Below are 22,807 nucleotides of genomic sequence, written 5' to 3'. Positions count from 1 at the left end.
CAAATCAATAAAATTAAATTGCGTATATACGCTGAAGTAATTAAGTCTGACACACGAGGTTCAGGTTAAAATAACTTCGAGAAAGTTTATTGGCAAGTGAAGTAAAAGCGGGCGCGCAGGCCCTTTTAAGAGGCATTTTGCGTCATCATTGATTATTAGAATATCAGCAAATAAACATCATCAATTGGATTAATTGTTAAGTGACGGAGTTAGTGTCTTACCTATTGGTTCGTAAAATTAAGAGGTTAGTCCCGTGCCCACCCATCAGAGGTGGGATTATTCTGGACACGGGTGGGGGACAAGGGGGTCCTAAGCGTCATTTTACACAATCAATGATATCAGGCTTTATGTCCAGGTGCAAGGTCTCTTATGAATAGAACATTTCATTACTACTGTGTTCTGTGGCCTTCAAACTATACTATCTTATAAGTCCTAAGGAGTAGCCGGCAAGTCTTAAGGAGTAGCCAGCACCTCCTGGTACTTGTCCTTGAAGGAAACACGATCTTTGTCTACTGTATTAATTGGGTTGAGAAGTTCAGTCACGTAATGTAGTTTTAAAATGAACAAGTTAAGTCATGAGGACAAAATGGAGGATTGAAGAAGTCAGGTTATGAGGACAAAATGGAGGAAGAAGTCACAGTATAAAGTTAAAATGGAGTTAGTACAATAATTCAATACAAATACAATAAAGATTTTTAATAATTCCACATCAGTCCCCCCTATGAAATGTTAGATTCTAAGAGATAAAACTTTATTATGTTAGTATCAGAAGACGTGTTAACCCAAGGCACAGAAACCCCGTGGCCGCTAGCTAGATGTTAATGCAAAGTGCAAAGCTGTCCCTAGATCTGACCCTAATAGGCTAACCATCCGTCAGTATGGCTCTCGAACGCTTCACACCCAAGGGTATCCCATGGCAGCTAACCCACCACTTCTCCACATGGGGCCTTTACCATTCACTGACAGATGCTGTCCCTAATCTAGTCCCTTCCTAGAATTCCTGCACTTTATCAACAAAAGGGATAATTTGCAGCGGCAGACAGGGTGAGTTGATGTCTTGAATTTCTTGGTCATCAACTTCGAGATGGGTAAAAGTGGGTGCCGCTTGGTCAACAGTCTTCATGAGGGATTTTCTCAGACATGGGAGGACACAACAAAAGAGAAGAGCAAAAATAAAAAGAAAAATTAGTATAGCCATACCAATCTGCATTAAAGCCCTTTGCCATCCTGTCATCCAACCAAACCATCTTTCCCAGGGATCTTTTATCCCAGAATTCCTTTTTAACTCTTCAGACAGGTCATTTAATTTTTCTATGGCTAGTGTGACTTTACCATTAGGGCCTGTGTTTTCTGGGATGTAGGTACAACATGTCATGGTGTCGGGCAAAATTTTACAAACCCCTCCTTTTTCGGCTAAGATCATATCTAGGGCCATTCTATTCTGGAAAGTCATTTGGGATGTGGCCTGCAATTGTTCGGCCAACCCCTGGAGGGCGTCTCTGGTGTAATTAACAAAACGCTGTTGGTTATAATAAATGTAATTTATCCAATTTAGATTCTTGTTTGCGGTAACTATGGTAAAAATTGATTCAAATCCTGCAGCAACTTCATCCCTAGCTTTAAACTCATTGGGCACCCCCCTGGGCACTCCAATGGCATCAATATATACATGAGGATCAAAACTTCCTTTCACTGGGGCGTCACGTTTAACCTTAGTGTGGCTGAACTCATGGGTGTTGAGGTGTGTGTCAGAAATAATATGTATAGGCATAATGGCCTTAGTCAAAGTACACTCTCCCCACCATTCCGTGTCCATTCTGGATCTCAGCTGTAAATCCCCACACAACCAGTAAATGTCTCCCAGTGACCTAGTGTGATGTTGCAGCAAGCGTACAGGGACAGTTCTGTATGTAGCACAATAACCTTTGGAAAAGTTACCCACAAATTTACCAATACCATCGTACATGGCATAGCAAGTGTAATTACCTTTATATACGGTAATACCATCAGGGGGTTTGACATCGTTGGCTAGGAGAGGATACTCCTTTGTCCATGCAATACATATGGACCTGTTAAAATTATAGTGATAGGCAAAAAGGCTTAAAATACATTCTTCTATATCTACGGGTAGGATTAAAGGTACGGTACCCAGGTGAGGCCGGGCACCGCCACACACATAACATGCAGTTCTATTATGCTTATTAGCATTATATTTCATCCATTCTAACCATAAATTTACATCATTAAAACCTGTTTCAGCGGCCATGGTGTCTTCAAAGGTGGGGTTAGCAATGGCCATCATGTCCTGAAAGGTCTGGATATGAGGTTTTAATGGATTGGGGACCATATGGGTGGCCCCTTGCCACTCAGAAGAGTTGCACATATCTTTGAGGTAGAAATGTCCTAATTTCTGGTAAGAACCCCTTTTCCAGTACATTCCCATCACATACTGGTCTGCATCTGTTGGGCTTGGGTGTTCAATGTTAAGGATTAATTTCATTGGTGTGCTCCCCCCAGGCTTTCTCAAAGTCATTCTCTGGAGAAGCGATCTACCATGATCATCTACTTTAGCTACGGCACTTTTTGGTTTGTAACCCCAGGCAGGCCCGGCATTCCATCCCGCCGCCCCCCAATGGTCACAATTGTGCCCCCATTGTTTGTCAACTACACAAACATATGGGTCTTTCGAATGAGGGATATCTCTATAGATGCTTTGGATTTGTGGTGTGGGAAATGGGCATTCTACAATATCACAGTAGTCAAAGGTATAAGTAGCCACCTGGGTGCACGATGAATTATACCAGAAGGTGTACCCACTAATATCTTTGGTAATGGCTACTTGCTGGGCCTCTATAAGGCTAATTAGGGAGAAGGTGTACCAGAGATACATGTTTGTGCGGTATTCGCTTCCTCTGGGGCAGGAGATTTCTTGCAGTGGGAAGCGTGGATCCAATGTGGCCTACCGGCCAGTTTGACAGAGGTTGCGGTAATCAGAAGAACTTGGAATGGACCGTCAAATCTTGGTTCCAGGGTATTTTTCCGCACAAACTTCTTGACCAGGACCCAATCTCCGGGAAGCAGGTTATGTGAGCCTGTATCCAATTCGGGATCTGGAATTGAAGAGAAAACTTGGGCATGTATTTTGTTTAAGGCACTTGCAAGTTCAGTTACATAATCTACTAAAACATCTGATTGGAGCTGCAACTGTTGCGGATAGTAACAACCTAGTCTGGGTGCTGTCCCAAATAGGACTTCATATGGGGACAGTGAATGCTTCCCTCTAGGTGTGTGCCTAACACTAAATAAAGCTATTGGCAGGCTTTCTGGCCAGGGCATCTTTGTTTCTTGTGACATTTTCAACATTCTGGTTTTTAGAGTGCCATTCATGCGCTCCACTTTACCACTACTTTGTGGGTGGTAAGGGGTGTGGAAGGCCAGAGTCACCCCTAGGGCAGTCCAAATTTCTTTAGTCACTGTTGCTGTAAAGGCTGGGCCTTGGTCACTTTCAATGACTTCTGGAAGTCCGAACCTACATACTATCTCGGTAAGTAGGCGTCTTGCAGTTGTTTTTGCAGTGATATTGGCCACTGGGTATGCCTCTGGCCATCCTGAGAACATGTCCACTATGACTAGTGCATATTCATGGGGCCCACTCTTGGGCATTTGGATGTGATCAATTTGAATTCGCTGGAAGGGGTACATGGGCTTTGCCAGGTGTTTTGCAGGCACCTTGACTGGTTTTCCTGGATTGCATTTTGCACAAATGACACAGGCTTTACAGAAGTTGTTGATCAATGTTGTGATTCCAGGTGCTTCATAATACTTCTGTATGAGGGCGGCCATCAGTTCTTTTGACAGGTGTGCAGGCCCATGTGCCCATTGGACCACTGCTGGGTACAAATTTCTGGGAAGACAAAATTTGAAGTTGTTGTAATATATTCCGTCCTTTTGGACAGCTCCTTTCTTTTTCCATTTCTGAATTTCCTCAGGAGTGACTGCAGCTTGTTGTTCTTGTAAAATTCGCAAATCAGTAGGGAGAGTTTGCAAAGCAAAAATAGGGACTTCTTCTTCTTGTTCTTCTTCTTGTCCGGACACTTCTTCATCCACTTCCTGCAGATCCCTGGCTGCTAACTTAGCAGCTTGATCAGCCAAATGGTTGCCCCTTGCTTCATCTGTATCCAATTTCCCGTGGGCCTTAACTTTCAAAACGGCCACTTCTTTGGGGAGTAGGAGGGCATCCATTAGCTCCTTAATTGCAGTGCTGTGTTTGACTGGTGTACCGGCGGTGGTAAGAAATCCTCTAGTCTTCCAAATTAGGCCGAAGTCATGTGCCACACCCAGAGCATATCTTGAATCTGTATAGATATTGGCACGTTTTCCTTCGGAAATTTTGCATGCTGAAGTCAGAGCCTGTAATTCAGCTTCTTGCGCAGACATTGCTGGCGGTAAGGATGATGATTTGATGACTTCGTCTGTTGTGGTTACGGCATATCCTGTGTGATATGCTCCTCCTTCATCGGCATATCTCGATCCGTCCACAAACAGGGTAAAATCCGGATCTGGTAATGGGTTCTCATGCACAGTTGGTAAGTGCACTGTTTCCATTTTCATCTGTTCAAAACAGTCATGAGGTGTTTCTGGGTCATAATCATTCTTTATGACCAGATCTTGAAATTCTTTTTCCAGGAAATGGCGTGGCCATGCTTCTAGAAGGTCAGTTGTTGGGTATTTGACAATACCATTTTCCTGTAGCTGTTCTTCATTCATGGTGGCCCATAGTTTTGCCATGGGCCCAAGATCATTCCATGACCTTGTCTTCATCTTGGTAACAGGAATATGTGGGATAGCAGTATCCCAATGACGGTAGAGGTAGTTAAGTTGTTGAGGTAGCTGGATCAAGACCATGCTATTGCCTTCAGAGTCACAATAGAAGTCTTGTGCAGTAAGCTTTACATCGGTCCGGTGGTAAAGCTCGTCTTCATAGCAAGGTTCAGGGGTAATGTTCGGCTTGTACCACATGGTACAGAAGGCGTAATCCGGGCCTTCACAAAGAGGTGTCTCATCTTCATAGAATGACAAATGTGGATGCATGACTTTCTTAATACATCCACAGAGCAGGTAAATGTAGGTTTCATCCGTGATAAATCCATAATAGATACCCCCCTCAGGGAGTGGAAGAAGAGTGGACGGATTAAGCACTTGACATCTTTGGATGGAAATGTTGTCAGGCAACAGAAGATGACACTGTAAGCGCAGATGTCTGGCTGGGGACACGTGCTTGAGCTGGACTTGGTTGATGATGGCGGAGATGTCATGAGGGGCCAAAACAACCAGAGGGTGGCCAAGGACCAGGTCTGAGGTTCTTTCTATGAGCTCTCTTGCAGCAAAAACAGCCCTGAGACAGGAAGGGGTCCCTCTGGCCACAATGTCCAGTTGACATGAGAAATATCCAATAGGCCTCTGGCGGCCTCTTAAGTCATTAGTTTGGGTGAGAACTCCTGTTGCATGGCCTTGTCTTTCAGAGACAAACAACTTGAAAGGCTTGGAGTAGTCAGGTAGGCCCAAGGCAGGAGCAGAAGCAATGGCACGTTTTAGAGCATCAAAGTTGTCCAGGGCTTCATTGGTCAGACAAAACGGGTCAGATTTAAGAGCATCATAGAGAGGTTGCATAAGCAGAGAGGCTTCTGGGATCCATGCTCTGCAGTAGGAAATGAGGCCTAGGAAGGCATGAAGAGACTTCGAAGTTCTTGGAGGTGGAATGTCCAGAACAGCTCTTACCCGGTCCCGAGTAAGATGTCTGGCACCTTGAGATAGGCAATGTCCAAGGAAGACCACTGAGGATTGACAGAATTGTAGCTTGATGAGTGAAGCTTTACATCCTTGTTCTGCCAAATAGGAAAGAAGGCTAATTGAACACCTTTCAGTAGTGGGTATATCATCTCCACACAGCAATAGATCATCCACATACTGAAGCAAGACAACTTCCGGGTGCTCAGCTTGCCATGGGTCGAGGATGGTACCCATGGCCTTTGCAAATTGACTTGGAGAATTTTGTGCCCCTTGGGGCATGACAGTCCAGGTATACTGTTGCATCTCATGAGTGAAAGCAAACAGGTATTGGCAGGATGGGTCCAGTGGGACACTGAAAAAGGCATTGGCCAGGTCAATAACTGTGAAGAATTTTGCAGATGGAGGGACTCCAGAGAGCAGAGTATGGGGATTTGGTACAAGAGGGGTGTCCAGGACGGTAGCTTCATTGACAGCACGGAGATCCTGAACCATCCTGTACTTCTCTGGCTCACCCTTTGGAGTTTTCTTTTTCACAGGAAATAACGGGGTGTTGCATTCAGATTTACATTTGACTAGGGCACCCTTCTCCAAGAGTGCCTTAATGTGGATAGAAATTGCAGCAGACTGTGCTGGTTTTAATGGATATTGTGGTTTTCTTGGTAACTTAGCTCCTGGAATAAGCTTTACCACCACAGGGGGAACATTTAGGTGACCTATGTCCTCTGGGCCTGAGGACCATAACTTGGCGGGCACCTGTGTTTTTAATTCCTCTGGGAAATTGGACCTTAATTCTGCTGCCTCCTTACGGGGCTTTCCTAAATGCAGCATCAGAGGCAAAGAGCATAGGGCTGAAGTGTCTGATACAGACAGAGGTGTAAACATTTCTACCTGCCCATCCGGGGTAAAGGTGATGGATGCTTGCAGGCGTGAGAGGACATCAGCACCTAACAGGTTAATGGGGCATGTGGAGGATACTACAAAGCGAGCGAGCAGGCTAGAACCAACTCGTAGCGGGGTTGTTAGAGGGCTATGTCTCGGCTGGCCATCCACTCCAACACAAGAGACATCGATATTTGACAGAAAAGATGGGTCTGGCAGGTCTTGTTCTCGCAGAACACTACGGGCTGCACCTGTGTCAACAAGGAATGTGGTAGGGTGGCCTTCAATAGGCAAAGTCACTGTGGCGAGTGGCCCCCCTTTATCCCCTGTAGACACTGCCATTACAGGGGTTACAGACACAGGCTTGCCAGTTTCCTAATCATCTGGTTCTTCAATAATTGGAATCCTTTTCTCGGTCTTGGGGCCTGGGGCAGGCTTAGAGAACTTTCTGGGTGCCCCAGGTTCTTTTTTAGGTTCCGGACAGTCACTTCTGTAGTGTCCCTGAGCCCCACAATTAAAACAAGTTACATCCTCTAACTTGACACCCCTGGTGCCAGGGGTGATGGGGGTAGCGCGGGCCACCATGAGTGGAGCTGGATTGGGTCTTCTTGGGGTCTGAACAGATTCCAGACCTCTAGCAACTAAAAGCAGGGTATCCAGGGGAACTACCTTGTATTCCGGACGAGCAGCAATGATTCCCTTGCGTATAGAGTCTTTAACACCTTGGACAAACGCACCTGACAGCATTTGTGAATGAATCTTGTCAGTAAGATCAAACCCCAAATCTGTGAACATTTGATACAGTCTTGCATGAAACCTTTCCACCGATTCTCCTTTATCTTGAATAACATCAGTAAGGCCAGCAGCCTGATCCGCAAGTTTGTCCTTAGCCCATTCTCTTAATTGGGTGCAGAAAGTTACTCCAGAGGGGTAATCAACATCACTGCTGAGCAGATCTGTACTAAGGTGTCGGGCCATACTTGGCCAATATGCATCCCCTGCTTTTATAGCACAAATGCTCAGTAGATCCCGCCATGCTGCGGAATAAGTCTTTTGAATTTGAACTATCCCTCGGTAGAAGGGCATAGGCTGTTTTTCTGGGTCAGGGAGTGATTTCATTAGAGCACTAGCTTGAGTGGGATTGAAAGCAACATATTTAGGAGGGGCCTGTTCTCCCCGACCTTTGTGGCCAAAGGGGTCATCGATAGAACGAGGAGTTGGGGCTCCCGCGGCAAGTTCCGATGAGACATGGGATACCCTGTCCATGTCGTCATCATCGAATTCTATGATGTTGGCTCTTTTGCGCGGTGTAGGGCCCGCATGAGGTGAAAGGATCGGTGGTCGGGAACGGGCCCCAGATGCAGGGGTAGCTAGCGAGTCATAACCTGGGGATAGGTAGTCGCCGGGAATTACCGGCATCAGGGCTGAACTGGGGGCCGCCATATTGGTGGCCGGAAGAGGTATTACATTAGGGTTAAGGGAAGGAGTGGCGGCCATGTTGGATGTGGGCATACCCGGAGTCACCTGTGCCGGACTGGGCATGACCGGAACCTGGGGAGTGGCTTGGGGAAGGGGTAGTGAATATCCGGGATAGGGCAGGGTCATGGGATACGGGAAGGGGTAGGGCCAGGCTGGGGAGGGAAAGGAGGTGGGGTATTGGACTGGGGCGGAGATGGGAGGGGACGGAGAGGGATTGGTAGGGGTGGGTGTAGAGGGAGGCGCCGGGGCGAGGGTGGAAGAGGTGGTTAGTTGGGCGGATGAAGAGGGGAGGGGATCATTAACGGAGAGGGAGTGTAGGGAAGGAATGGCAGATGAAATGTTAGGGGGAGGTACAGCAGGTAGTGTAGGGATGGATGAGGATGATGGGAATGTTAGAGACGGGGAAGGGGAAAAGAAGGATCCATCAGAATTCAGGACCGGGCAGACAGGGGAGGTGACGGGATGGGTGTTAGGAGGATTGGGAGTGGGGAACATGGTCAGCTGGCTATCACTTATTGCTGACTGAATCTTGGGGATAGACATTCCCTGGGCGCCGTTTCTGGGCGCTGGCTGAGGGTAGATCCCAGCAACACAATTATTATGATACACAAACAATTTCACACCTTTGTGATTTATCTCTTCCTCAACCCAACCTTCTAGCTGAATAGCCTTCGCTACTCTATACCATGCTTCAGCAGTCTTTAATAAACCATTATCTGTAAGCTTGCCTTTCTTTTCTGTCAGTAACCTACGCCAACTTTCTGGTTGCAATCTTCCACATGTCGGTACAGCAATTCTACATACTTTTGCAATCTTTTCAACACCTTTAACCATTTCCTCACCCTCTCTGTCTTCAACTAAATCACATGCTAACCAGCCCTTACTGGGCTTGCTTAAATCCTGTCCCATAATCCCTTTACCCCTATACCAGCGTCCTAGATATAGGGAGAGAGAGAGAAAGGAAAAACTGAACAGGAACGTCTACAATGCTCGACTGCCACCCGAGAACCGTGGGACTTTCTCAGGTGCGTCTTCCCAAAACGTAGACCAGTCACTGAATCCGCCTACCCGGGATGGTAGACACGGATTGGAGCGAGGTGAGAAGTGTGTGACCAATCACTTCTCTTTCAAGAGAAATGGGAGTGGATAGTATAATAATATAGGAAGTTTAGGAAAGATGAAAGGCAAGGAAGAAAATCCTTAGAGACAGACACCGGAGTTCATGAGACTCCAAATTAAACAGACAAAACAACAATACAATTGAAATACAGTGCATGCATCACAGTTCAAATGAAATCAACAGTAATCCCTTTCCTTCTACATGTGCTTACTCCAAAGTCACCTTTCTCAACCTCGTAGTGTCCCCGCTCGGAGAACGACTTCCTCAAGTCTCACTACCAGCGGCCAAGGATAACAGCTAACACCGGTCCGAAATCCTTTCCAGCCTCCCTCGTTACAGCAGTCCACAAGAATGTGGCCACCTCTATCCTCACTCCCGTAGTGCCCCTATAAAACCCACTTATAAGTCTCACTACCACGTGATGCGAAAAACAAGCAATACCTGCTTGAATTCCCCCAGGAAACAAAGTCCCCTGCCACAAGGCTAAGTCTCCTACCACAATTAAATAATCAGTGGACCCTCAGCTCAACTAGAGCCGAAGGGTCCGGGTCAGGACGTCCCCAACTCAACTAGAGCTGGATGGTCCGGGTCAGGGCGTCCCCAACTCAACCAGAGCTGGATAGCCGGAACGCGCACAGTGAAGCTAGCTAGGCTATCAAAGTGACACAAAACGGGATCACAGGGAAACTGTGATTCTACACAGATCCCACAGTTCCACAAAACTTCTTTTTCCTTACAGCCACAGCCACGAGGCTCCTAAAAGAAGTAAACAGGCAAAGAAGACCCCCCAGGAACACACATCCACGGGTCAACCCCTCTTTTTCCTTACAACCACAGCACCGTGGTTCCTAAAAGAGGTAAAACAGGAAACAGAAGACCCCCCAGGAACACATCCACGGGTCCACCCCCCTTTATCCCAAAAGGGGTAAAATACAAACAGATAGACAGACACACTGAAGACCCAGGCAAATCCCCTCAGGTCCACCCCCCTTTATCCCAAAAAGGGGAAAACAAGCAAACAATTCAAACACAATTCAAACACACCCAGGCAACAGATAGACCAAAATGCAGGTAAACAAGTGAGTAACGAGGCACCGGGCAAGATATTACCTGTCTTTGATGTCCTCCCGGGAAGCAGTCACAGACACGTGGACGGGTCAATCAAAGGGGCCGGAACATACCGGTGGCTCTGCAGAAGTCTCTACCGTGTATTTGGAGGTGATCAATCTCCCTTCCTTCCCCCCGGATTCCTCCGTCCACCCTTGTCTTCCTTAGGACGGCTCGCCGGCCGGACATAGCCCGGTGCCCCACGTTGGGCGCCAAGTTGTTATGGTACTTTTTGAAAGTAAACCAAAATGTTCAGATGTCTATCTGTTCCTGTCCAAATCAATAAAATTAAATTGCGTATATACGCTGAAGTAATTAAGTCTGACACACGAGGTTCAGGTTAAAATAACTTCGAGAAAGTTTATTGGCAAGTGAAGTAAAAGCGGGCGCGCAGGCCCTTTTAAGAGGCATTTTGCGTCATCATTGATTATTAGAATATCAGCAAATAAACATCATCAATTGGATTAATTGTTAAGTGACGGAGTTAGTGTCTTACCTATTGGTTCGTAAAATTAAGAGGTTAGTCCCGTGCCCACCCATCAGAGGTGGGATTATTCTGGACACGGGTGGGGGACAAGGGGGTCCTAAGCGTCATTTTACACAATCAATGATATCAGGCTTTATGTCCAGGTGCAAGGTCTCTTATGAATAGAACATTTCATTACTACTGTGTTCTGTGGCCTTCAAACTATACTATCTTATAAGTCCTAAGGAGTAGCCGGCAAGTCTTAAGGAGTAGCCAGCACCTCCTGGTACTTGTCCTTGAAGGAAACACGATCTTTGTCTACTGTATTAATTGGGTTGAGAAGTTCAGTCACGTAATGTAGTTTTAAAATGAACAAGTTAAGTCATGAGGACAAAATGGAGGATTGAAGAAGTCAGGTTATGAGGACAAAATGGAGGAAGAAGTCACAGTATAAAGTTAAAATGGAGTTAGTACAATAATTCAATACAAATACAATAAAGATTTTTAATAATTCCACATCAGCTAGACCCTGCAAGAGCCTCCTGTATGTGATTAAAGTTCAATTTAGAGATTGAGATACAATTATTTAAGGTAAATTACATCTGTTTGAAAGTGAAACCAGTTTTTTTTTCATGCAGGCTCTGTCAATCATAGCCAGGGGAGGTGTGGCAAGGGCTGCATAAACCGGAACAAAGTGATTTAACTCCTAAATGACAGTGAATTGAGCAGTGAAATTGCAGGGGAATGATCTATACACTAAAACTGCTTTATTTAGCTAAAGTAATTTAGGTGTTCCTTTAAGGGATCAATCATTCCATCTCATCACAAATAATGATTAATAACCCCATGTAAACATCAAGACACTGCCTATAAACGACATGATATATAAAAAATAAATATGCCATTAATAATAAAACGAATATAAAAATTGAGTATAATAAATATTAGATATTTACATTAAAAATGGTTAAGAATCACATAAAAGCCATAATGTCGACATCAACATTTAAACCAGGATCTCTCAATGTCTTAAGTTTATATATCCATTGGGTTTCACGCTGACACACCTTTTTCACTATATCCCCCTTTCTATTATCATGTTGAACTATGTCAATCCCAAAACATAAAAACTGCTTAAACTCAAAGAGAGCACAGTTTGTACAGTGTCTAGGTACACCGTGTTTTACATCTTTATTCATAATGGCCCGTTGATGTCCCAAGATGCGTTCCCTAAGGGTTCTGATTGTACGTCCCACATTTTGCGCCTCACAGGGGCATTGTATTAAATAAACAAAATTTTTAGTGGAACAATTTATAAAGTGCTTAATTTTGGAGGTCTGTTTGGTTGCAGAGCTACTAAATTCCTTAATTACACATCTTGCAGTGCCCATATTTGAAAAAGCCATTGGGTTTAGGAAAGAAAGTGGAGTTTTGTTTATCAATGGATGGTAGAAGGTAGGGATCGACCGATTATCGGTTTTACCGATATTATCGGCCGATATTCGGTATTTTCGGCAATATCAGTATCGGCCAATATAGCTAACGATATTGCCGATAATACCTCCTAGGACCGCCAGGCTCATTACAAGCCTGGCGGTCCTGGGGGGTCCGGCAGCAAGTGCTAACTTACCTTGCCAGCAGCTCCTGCAGCTCCATGTCTAAATCTCGCGAGACCCGCGGCCGCAGAGCGTTGCCACGGGTTACCATGGCAACGCTCCGCGCGGCACTAAGGGCCGCGAGATTTACACTGGGGAGCTGCAGGAGCTGCTGGCAAGGTAAGTCAGCGCTTGCTGCCGGACCCCCACAGTACTTAACAAACCACCGGACTACCAGGGAATACTACATCCCCCCTCCCTGGTAAGAAGCAAGGAGGGGGGACTAAAAGAAACAAAAAAAACACCATTTAAATATTAAAATAAAATAAAAATAATTAACCTAAAAAAATCCCCCCCCCCATTTTACACAAATTAAATCACTACACAAACACACACACACTGCATTACAAACATACACATACACACTACACAAACATACACACTACACAAACTGCATTACATACATACACACTACACAAACACACTGCATTATATACACACACTACACAGACACGCTGCATTATATACACACACTACACAGACACACTGCATTATATACACACACTACACAAACACACTGCATTATATACACACACTACACAAACACACTGCATTACATACACACACTACACAAACACACACTGCATTATATACACACTCTACACAAACACACACACTGCATTATATACACACGCTACACAAACACACACACTGCATTATATACACACGCTACACAAACACACACTGCATTATATACACACACTACACAAACACACACTCTGCATTCACTATACACACTACACAAACACACACTCTGCATTCACTATACACACTACACAAACACACACTCTGCATTCACTATACACACTACACAAACACACACTCTGCATTCACTATACACACTACACAAACACACACTCTGCATTCACTATACACACTACACAAACACACACTCTGCATTCACTATACACACTACACAAACACACACTCTGCATTCACTATACACACTACACAAACACACACTCTGCATTCACTATACACACTACAAACACACTGCATTCACTATACACACTACACAAATACACACTGCATCCACAACACACACAGCTCCCCTGTCTAAATACACTTCATCCACTACATGTGGCATGTTTATTTTGTGCATTTACCGTTAGAAATTGTTTATTTTTTCAAAATGGTAAATGTACAGAATATCGGCAAGTTATCGGCTATCGGCCTGAAAGTTCACAGATTATCGGTATCGGTATCGGCTCTAAAAAATCAATATCGGTCGATCCCTAGTAGAAGGCTTGGGTGCTAAATGAGATTTAAAATCCCTGGCTTTATTGTAAATGACTTTAGGTCTAGGTGGTAAAATTCCCTTTAAAACATCATCCTGCAATAAAACTGGCCAACATTTATTAACTGCTTTTCTATTCATTTGGATTTGCTATTAAATTGTGTGATAAAAGACATTACTACATTACTGGCGTTACTACAACTTATATGTAAGACTTTTCTATATATTTTTTTTAAATAAATGTGAATACTTGCCTTTTAATTTGTGTGCCTGTTCTACATCATTTACTTCGAGGAACAAGCTTCATACAGAGGAATACCCTTTGGATTATCTTCTATAAACGCTATTACCCGAAACAGACTTTCAGAAATGGGATGTAATATTGAATTTTCCAGCATTTGACTTCTGGTTACCATCTGATCCTGTTTATATTTGGATATATTTTCATTTTCTATTGGGTATATACACCTCCACAGTGCACGTATTATATTTTACTTGTGGTATCACATATTTGTGCTGCTCACTACTTTGAACTGTGATAAAAGACAAACTAAAATCCATTTTATTTCTATTTGGCCTGTTAACCCAGGTTTCAGGTTTTTTCCTACACTGTCATACAAGGTCTCTAGTAGTATTCAACAAGCCTTTGGGGTGGTGCCTGTCAGTGAATCTGCTTTCGAAAAATTTGGTTTGGGACTCAAAGGCCTCGTCCCTGGCACAGTTACAACTTATGCGCATGAACTGACCTTTAGGTATATTTGTTAACCACTGATGATGGTGGCAACTTTTCAAATCAATATAACTATTCTTACCAGTAGGTTTTAAAAAGGTCCTATAGAAAATTTTGTCTATTGATTTGGATATCTGGGGTATATTTCAAACCTGATCATTATTATTTATATACCGGTACATTAAATATTTAGACAAACCAGATTGTGGACAATCCCAAATAATAATGACGTTATCTATAAAACGTGAATGAATGTCATTAATGATGCTGAGGATATGTCCTGTGTCTTTAATATAAGATTTAGTTTTAGGTACATATTTTTGTAGGAAATAATCGACATATTGAGACAGATTAGCTGTTAGGCTACCAATGCCACTTACACTAGGTCTGCCTGGTTATTTTATTAGGGGTTTATGGACCTTGGGTAAATAATAAAATGTGGCCAGTCTAGGGTGAGGATTAAATCAAAATTTGAATTCATTTTGACTTAGGATATCCTGATCCTTCCCATCATTTAATAAATGAAGAAGTTTGGTGGTATATTCTACAGTGGGATTATTGGGTAACAAGCGACACGTGGAGTTGTCTCCAAGGAGTCTCATGGCCTCTGTTAATCCAGATCCAATAAAACCACTGCACATCATGTCTACCGCACAATCTTTTAAAAGCTGATTGTTCCCTATTGCTCAAGTTAGTTTTGGGACATTTCTTTGATTCAATAGCCTGGGCATTAATATAACCAGGGAGGTTGGGTGCAATAAGGTTAAAGCGTGCCCTGGAAAAAGTGTAACTAAAATGAAAATGAATAAAAGCCCAGGAGGATGTGAGACTGGATTTACATTTATCCTAGTTCACAATGTCTAATATCATGTGAAACTATTTTTAAACAATGCAGTTAAATAGCAACTGAGTTGAAATGACACTATAGGCATCAACAAACCTTAGCTTAACCCCTTAAGGACCAAACTTGTGAAATAAAAGGGAATCATGACATGTCACACATGTCATGTGTCCTTAAGGGGTTAAAGGAACACTATAGGGTCAGGAACACAAACATATATTTCTGACCCTATAGTGTTAAAAACACCATCCAGTTCCACTGGAACCCTCTTGTCCCCCTAAATATAGTAAATCTTACCTTTTATTCCAGTCTGCTGCTACTGCTGTCTCTGCCCCTGATCTGCCTCTTTGTCTGACATCATCAGGAGTGTTTATCAAAGCCAATCACAATCTTTTCCTGTAGATTTGGCTGAGACTGTCAAGGAGGCAGATCAGGGGAAGAGACAGCACAAAAGTCAAACACAGCGCTGGCCAATCAGCATCAACTTATAGAGATACATTGAATCAATGCACCTCTATGAGGAAAGTTCAGTGTCTGCATGTAGAGGGTGGAAACATTGAATGTAAGTCACACTGTGCAGCACAGCCCTAGGAAGCATCTCTAGCAGCCATCTGAGGAGCGGCCAGTGGAGTTGTCACTAGGCTGTAATCTAAACACTGCATTGTCTCTGAATAAATAGTGTTTACTGCAAAAAGCCTGAATGTAATGATTCTACTCACCAGAACAAATACAATAAGCTGTAGTTGTTCTGATGACTATAGTGTCCCTTTAACCCCTTAAGGACCAAACTTCAGGAATAAAAGGGAATCATGACATGTCACACATGTCATGTGTCCTTAAGGTGTTAATGAAGCCATATTGGTGTATAAATCTTACCCCTGCTGTGTCAGTGCTCAATTATTTGCCATTTAGGATTTAAATCACAGCCCTAGCCACACCTAAACAGTAAGTCACATGCAGGGAGGTGAGACTAGGGCTCTATAAACAGAATGATTTAACTCCTAAATGGCAGTGAGACTGCAGGGGCATAATCTGTACACCAACATGCTTTATTAAGCTAAAGCTGTTTTGTTGCTTATAGTGTGCCTTTAAATGAAAGGGTTCTGAGACCCGAGGAGAAAGCTAGATTCTGATTAATGTCAGTATTTACTAACCATGGGATTGCTATGTGGACATCTTCTAGCTAGCCAGGAATTTGTTTCTGTAGACCCTGGGGATGAGAAGCTAAACCTCCAACTATCACAGAACTTCAGCTCCCATGATGCTTTGATACTACAAAGGGTGATCTACCTTCCCCCAACCCCAGAACGAGCTGCGTCAGAGTATTCCCAGAGGAGGCAGTAACAATAGCTTCTCCAGTTTGGCATTAAGGCTTTACAGGTGTATTGGTTACAAAGTGGTTACTTGCTGTCACTATATACACGAAGTATTGAATATTTATATTCGGTCTGCAATTCACACCTTCTCCCAAGTGACAAGCCCTATGGGAGTAATCAATAGTGTGTTATAGTCCCAGTGCTAGGTACAGAAGGATCGTTACACTATATGTGCCTTTCATTGCGGGGCTTAGTTCCCTGTGTTATCCTGTGTTTAGGGAAGAGGGACGTAGATGGTTTCTGTTTCTTTTTGTAAAGTGTTGCTGCCATTTCCAACAAGTGCTGGCAGATGGTCCGTCTGAGTATTTACAGATTATAGGAAGTAAGGGCTTTCGCCTATACATGGCTATTCACTAGACTGAGAGCTAGGAAAATGGAAAGGGAATAGCAAATTCTGGATCTAACGTGCCTGTCTGCCCACAATGTGCAATTCCTTGTCAGTTCTCAGTTTATTGAATAAAGAATACTTGCTTAAAGTTATTAAGGCATTTTCTGTCATGCCGAACTTACCTTTTCCCTATTGTTTCATCTTCTCTCCCTCTCTCAGGATCTGTTCTTCATTTCTTCCTGTCTTATCTAGTTTTCTTTAAAACATAAGAGAAAGTAGGGACTACTTTGTCTTATGTATTTTTCCTACACTTGACCAGCTTTGACCAAAGAAAGAGCTTCAAACAGCTCACCACAATACTCACCCTCCTCCGTGTTCTCGCGTTGCTTCATTCGCGGTTCGAACGTCCTGTCATTTAGATGAGGGCATCGGCGAATTCTCCGAATTTGTTTCAGTCTGTCCATTTGTGTTAGGCCAAAAATTTGTGCATTTTTATCGCTTCAGAATTTAATTTGCAGAATGAAATTCCCATCAGTTCCGTGGCAATAGACAGGCTTCAAATCAAGGGTGCAAAAGTAAAAACACTCTTTATTAAAGCCATATTATCTTTATTATAAAAAATAAAAAAAAAACACATGCGATTAAACCATGGGTCGTCAACCTGGTCCCTACCGCCCACTAGTGGGCGTTTCGGGATTCCAGGTGGGCGGTAGGGATTTTCAATTTTTTTTATAGATTGGGTGAGCGGGCGGGCGGGTGCGAGCCGGCGGTACCCCTGCGACCGGGTACCGCCATCACCACTTGCGGCCCCGGCCCGGGCGGCAATCCGCCGGGGCCGCATTTGGAGGGGTGCATCGGGTGGCCCATGCTGTCAGGGCCACCCGATGGATGTGGATTGTGAGGGGGCCTGGTCAGCGCTGGGCGCTTTAACAGCGCGACCGGCCCCCTGTGATGACATCATCTCTGCTGGGAGGAAGTGATTCCCCGGTCACTCCTCCCAGCATACTGAGAGCCCGCGCGGGAGGAAGGAGGAGGAGGGAGTCAGAGTGGGAACTCTGACTCCCATCCACCTGAGCCACCACTGGACCCCAGGGAAAGTCACCCTCCTGCACCTTAAAGGTATGAAACAGGAGGGTGACTTAAATATAATGTGTGTTTGTTGTGTATGTATGTCTTGTGTGTGTCTGTATGTGTGTCTTATGTATGTGTCTTGTGTGTGTCTGTATATATGTGTCTTGTTTTTGTATGTATGTCTTGTGTGTGTGTCTGTGTAAGTGTCTTTGTATGTATGTCTTGTGTGTGTCTGTCTGTGTGTCTTTGTATGTATGTGTATATATATATATATATATATATATATGTGTGTGTATGTATGTGTGTCTTGTCATTGTATGTATATGTTTCTTGTGTATGTCTGTGTCTTTGTATGTATGTCTTGTGTGTGTCTGTCTGTAGGTGTCTGTATGTATGTGTGTCTTTGTATGTGTCGTGTGTGTGTGTCTGTATATATGTGTGTATGTATCTGTGTCTTGTCTTTGTATGTATATGTTTCTTGTGTCTGTCTGTATGTGTGTATGTGTCTTTGTATGTATGTCTTGTGTGTGTGTCTGCATGTGTGTGTGTCTGCATGTGTGTGTGTGTCTGCGTGTGTGTGTGTCTGCATGTGTGTGTGTGTGTCTGCATGTGTGCCTGTCTGTCTGTGTGTCTGTGTACCAGCAGGGCCGCCTTCACAAATTTTGGGGCCCCTAACACAGCCCAAGGTCTGGGCCCCCTTCAAGCCCGCCCACAGGGCCCGCCTCCAAATCCTGCCCACAGGAATACACACACACACACTAACAGATACAAATACTGAAACAGACATACACACTGGCATACACACAGTGCACAAACACTGGCATACACACAATGGCATACACACACACACACACTGGCACACACATACACTGGCATACATACACACACATACACTGACATACACACACACACACATACACTGACATACACACACATACACCTCATTTTCAGCCACCCTCCTCTCTTCCTTACCATTTCGTCGCAGGAGGGTGGCTGGGGATGATGTGAGTCGACTGCCTCTCCTCGCGGCCTTTCTCTCCTCCTTCCCGCGCGGAGTAAACTGGGAGGAAGTGACCGGACGTCACTTCCTCCCAGCAGCACTTGCTTCCGGCTGCATTTTTTTTTTTTAAAGGGGCCCGGTCGCGCTATTACAGCGCTGACCGGGCCCCTGAAGATAATAGGGCCCATTGGGTGGCCCTAAATGCTTGGGCCACCTGATGGGCCCCATAAGCGTGTGGGCCCCGGTGCAGATGCACCGGCGGCAGTTCCGCTGATACACGTGGGTCATGCCCTGATGGCGGCCCTGTGTGCCAGTCTGTTATAGTGGGATACCTAGCTCAGCCTTCCTACTGGGCATTGCTATAAGGAAGGTTATAAAAAGGGGGGAAAAAAGGTGGGATGTGGAATTGAGGAGGGAGAAGAGGGGAGATGACGCACAGATGAGAAATCCTATTATGCGCAAACAGAGAAGTCGTCTGAATATCCGTTCATAAGGACCGTTGTTTGTTCCTTACGAAAATCGAACCAGATATCAAATATTTAGTCTTGCAGCATCAACCTCAAGGATCTCATTAATCACTAGTAAAGGTAATTTCAATTTACTTTATTGTTTTCTCATTAAACTTTATAAAGTTAAAAACATTATAAACCTGCATTAATTGGAAATAAAAAGATAAATGAACGTACATTTATTTTTTTTTTAAAACACCCTCCTTTCGAAAAAAATATTCCGCGAAAACTGGTGGGCGGTAAGGAAAATTTTTCAACCAAAAAGATGCATTAGTGGGCGGTAGTTAGAAAAAGGTTGACTACCACTGGATTAAACAATATTACAAATGTGACCTATGTAGTCAATTTGAAAATTAGGTTACTATTCCAATAAATCAAAGTTCTAATTACAAGGAATTTTGTTTTTCACTCATCTTCTCTGGGCTGTTGCATTTTTACTGTGTAGACCTGTTGTAGCACACGAACGGATGTCCACATTTTTGAAACCACATCTTGCAACGTACAATATATTATTTGTCATTGCTCTGTATTGAATGTGTAGGGAACAAAACTAAAACATGTGATTAGGACTACATCATATATTGCTGAGACTTGGAGGGAGAGGCTGTATAGAAAATAAGACAGACTGCCGGTGCCACAAGGAGCCAGGATTAGAGGTGGACTACAGGAAAGACTGAAAAAGAGAATTAGCAAAAAAAAACATAATCTGAAGGGGAATATTAAAACACAGCAGATATTCAAACCAGGAGCTAACCTAACACAGGGTGACTGACCAGGGATACACTATAAAAAATAAACAAACATTTTATAAACATTGATATCTTAATAAAATATCTGAATAGAGGTTTAATTAGCGCTAACTTGTTTATTTTGCCACTGGAAAGACTGCGCATTGCAATTCACACCATTTAAGCAGATAATAATCAGTAATATGATGCATGGTTTCCAATGAACATATTGTCACTCTGCACGGTATCTCGTTAATAACCCAGGTCACCATGAATTCTGACGAAACGGTGAATGAAAACTTACGGCTTCAGTTCAAGGCTCTGCAGGAACAACAGCAGAAACGCCTGCAGAGACTGATGGAGAGAAAGAGAGAGAAAGAACTACGGCAAAGTCAGAAAGACGAAAATCAGAAATCCACTTTTGGGATAGAAGACGATCTAAATCTCATTAAAAAAGGAGACAGTTCTTTGTCTGACATAAGCAAAAGGTATGTGAGCCTTTGAATAAGCCATCCTTGAAAAGTGTGGGATATAGATTTAAAGGGATACCGACTGCCACCTGCAAAGGACAGGGAGCTAAGATTGAGACGCCCAGTTGGAGGTTAAAGAGATGTGGTTTGCTACATTTAACTTCATTTTTTAAACCTCAAAATTACATATTCATTTAATGTAGAGATAAGTAAATAGGACATTAAGTATCCTGCGAAGTGACAGTTTTCCTTTAAATATATTGATATAATAATAATAATTCCATGGCCTGCTGACGCCATCTAGTGCCAGATAACTAAATAGCAGAATAAATGTTCACAGTAGTGGCATTGCTAAAGTGCAGTCTCCTGGAATATGTCATGGAGGGTATAGTGACACAGTCAGAAGGTAAGTGGAGAATAACATTTTTTAATTCACTTTAAGTTTACAACAGTTTGCACTTTAGTGAACCTGTGAGTTTATTCATTAAACTGTGGAATTCTGGGATACCAAGTGAATGTCACACGTTAGCCCAGAAAAGCTAAATTAGAACCAGATACTTTTAGTTCATCTATATTGGCCTAGAATGTGAAATTCACTTTGGAGTCCCATATTTTCACAGTTTGTGAGTAAATCAGGTTCACTAAACTGTTTGGATTTTAACATACTTTAGTGAAGAACTCTGTGACAGTGTATTAAACACCATCCAACCATCCAAACCAACAAACCCCTTTAATTACAATTTCTGTAAGATGGTCACTTAACATATTTATTATGATTTTATTACAATGTACTTTTATAGAACGGTTTCCTAAAATTCTGTTTCTGATAAAAATGAAATTAAAAAGTTTCATCTTATTTCCCCCCAATTACAACAAAATAAGTGACTGTGATACAAGATGTATTTATGCTAAAAGTTGACACTTGTATTAACCCGTTTACTTCAGAAGCTGTGTCCTTAAGGGGTTAACACCTTTTTATGCATACTGTATCTCCCAAAAGTGAGTACACCCCTCACATTTTTGTAAATATTTTATTATATATATTTTCATGTGACAACACTGAGGAAATTGCTACAATGTAAAGTAGTAAGTGTACAGCCTGTATAACAGTGTGAATCTGCTGTCTCCTCAAAAAAACTCAACACACAGCCATTAATGTCTAAACCATTGGCTACAAAAGTGAGTAGCCCCTAAGTGGAAATGTCCAAATAGTGCCCAAAGTTTCAAAATGTTGTGTGGCCACCATTATTTTCCAGCACTGCCTTAACCCTCAAGGGCAAGGAGTTCACCAGAGCTTCACAGGTGGCCACTGGAGTCCTCTTCCACTCCTCCATGATGACATCACGGAGCTGGTGGATGTTAGAGACCTTGTGCTCCCCCACCTTCCGTTTGAGGATGCCCCACAGATGCTCAATAGGGTTTAGGTCTGGAGACATGCTTGGCCAGTCCATCATCTTAATATGTCACAGTACATGTTGGCATTCATGGTTCCCTCAATGAACTGTAGCTCCCCAGTGCCGGCAGCACTCATGCAGGCCCAGACCATGACACTCCCACCACCATGCTTGACTGTAGGCAAGACGCACTTGTTTTTGTACTCCTCACCTGGTTGCCACCACACATGCTTGACACCATCTGAACCAAATAAGTTTATCTTGGTCTCATCGGGCCACAGGACATGGTTCCAGTAATTGTCTTCAGCAAACTGTTTGCAGGCTTTCTTGTGCATCAACTTTAGAAGAGGCTTCCTTCTGGGACGACAGCCGTGCAGACCAATTTGATGCAGTGTGCGGAGTATGGTCTGAGCACTGACAGGCTGACCCTCCACCCCTTCAACCTCTGCAGCAATGCTGGCAGCACTCATATGTCTATTTCCCAAAGACAACCTCTGGATATGACGCTGAGTACGTGCACTTAACTTCTTTGGTCGACCGTGGCGAGGCCTGTTCTGAGTGGAACCTGTCCTGGAAAACTGCTGTATGGTCTTGCCCACCGTGCTGCAGCTCAGTTTCAGGGTATTG

General features: G+C 43.6%; 1 protein-coding gene across 1 annotated transcript in view; it reads left to right on the top strand.

Moving 5' to 3' along the window:
• Nucleotides 1-22,807, top strand: part of CCDC13 (coiled-coil domain containing 13) — a 45,773-nt gene that overhangs the window by 5,437 nt on the left and 17,529 nt on the right. The window contains exon 2 of the mRNA XM_063453159.1: nucleotides 20,581-20,804. Within this exon, the coding sequence (XP_063309229.1) occupies nucleotides 20,581-20,804 (224 nt within the window). The remainder of the gene's footprint in view (nucleotides 1-20,580; nucleotides 20,805-22,807) is intronic.

This window comes from Pelobates fuscus, chromosome 4, assembly GCF_036172605.1.
Source record: "Pelobates fuscus isolate aPelFus1 chromosome 4, aPelFus1.pri, whole genome shotgun sequence".
Taxonomy (NCBI): Eukaryota; Metazoa; Chordata; class Amphibia; order Anura; family Pelobatidae; genus Pelobates; species Pelobates fuscus.
Note: the sequence above shows the minus strand (reverse complement) of the source record. Positions and strands in the feature narration are given on the sequence as shown.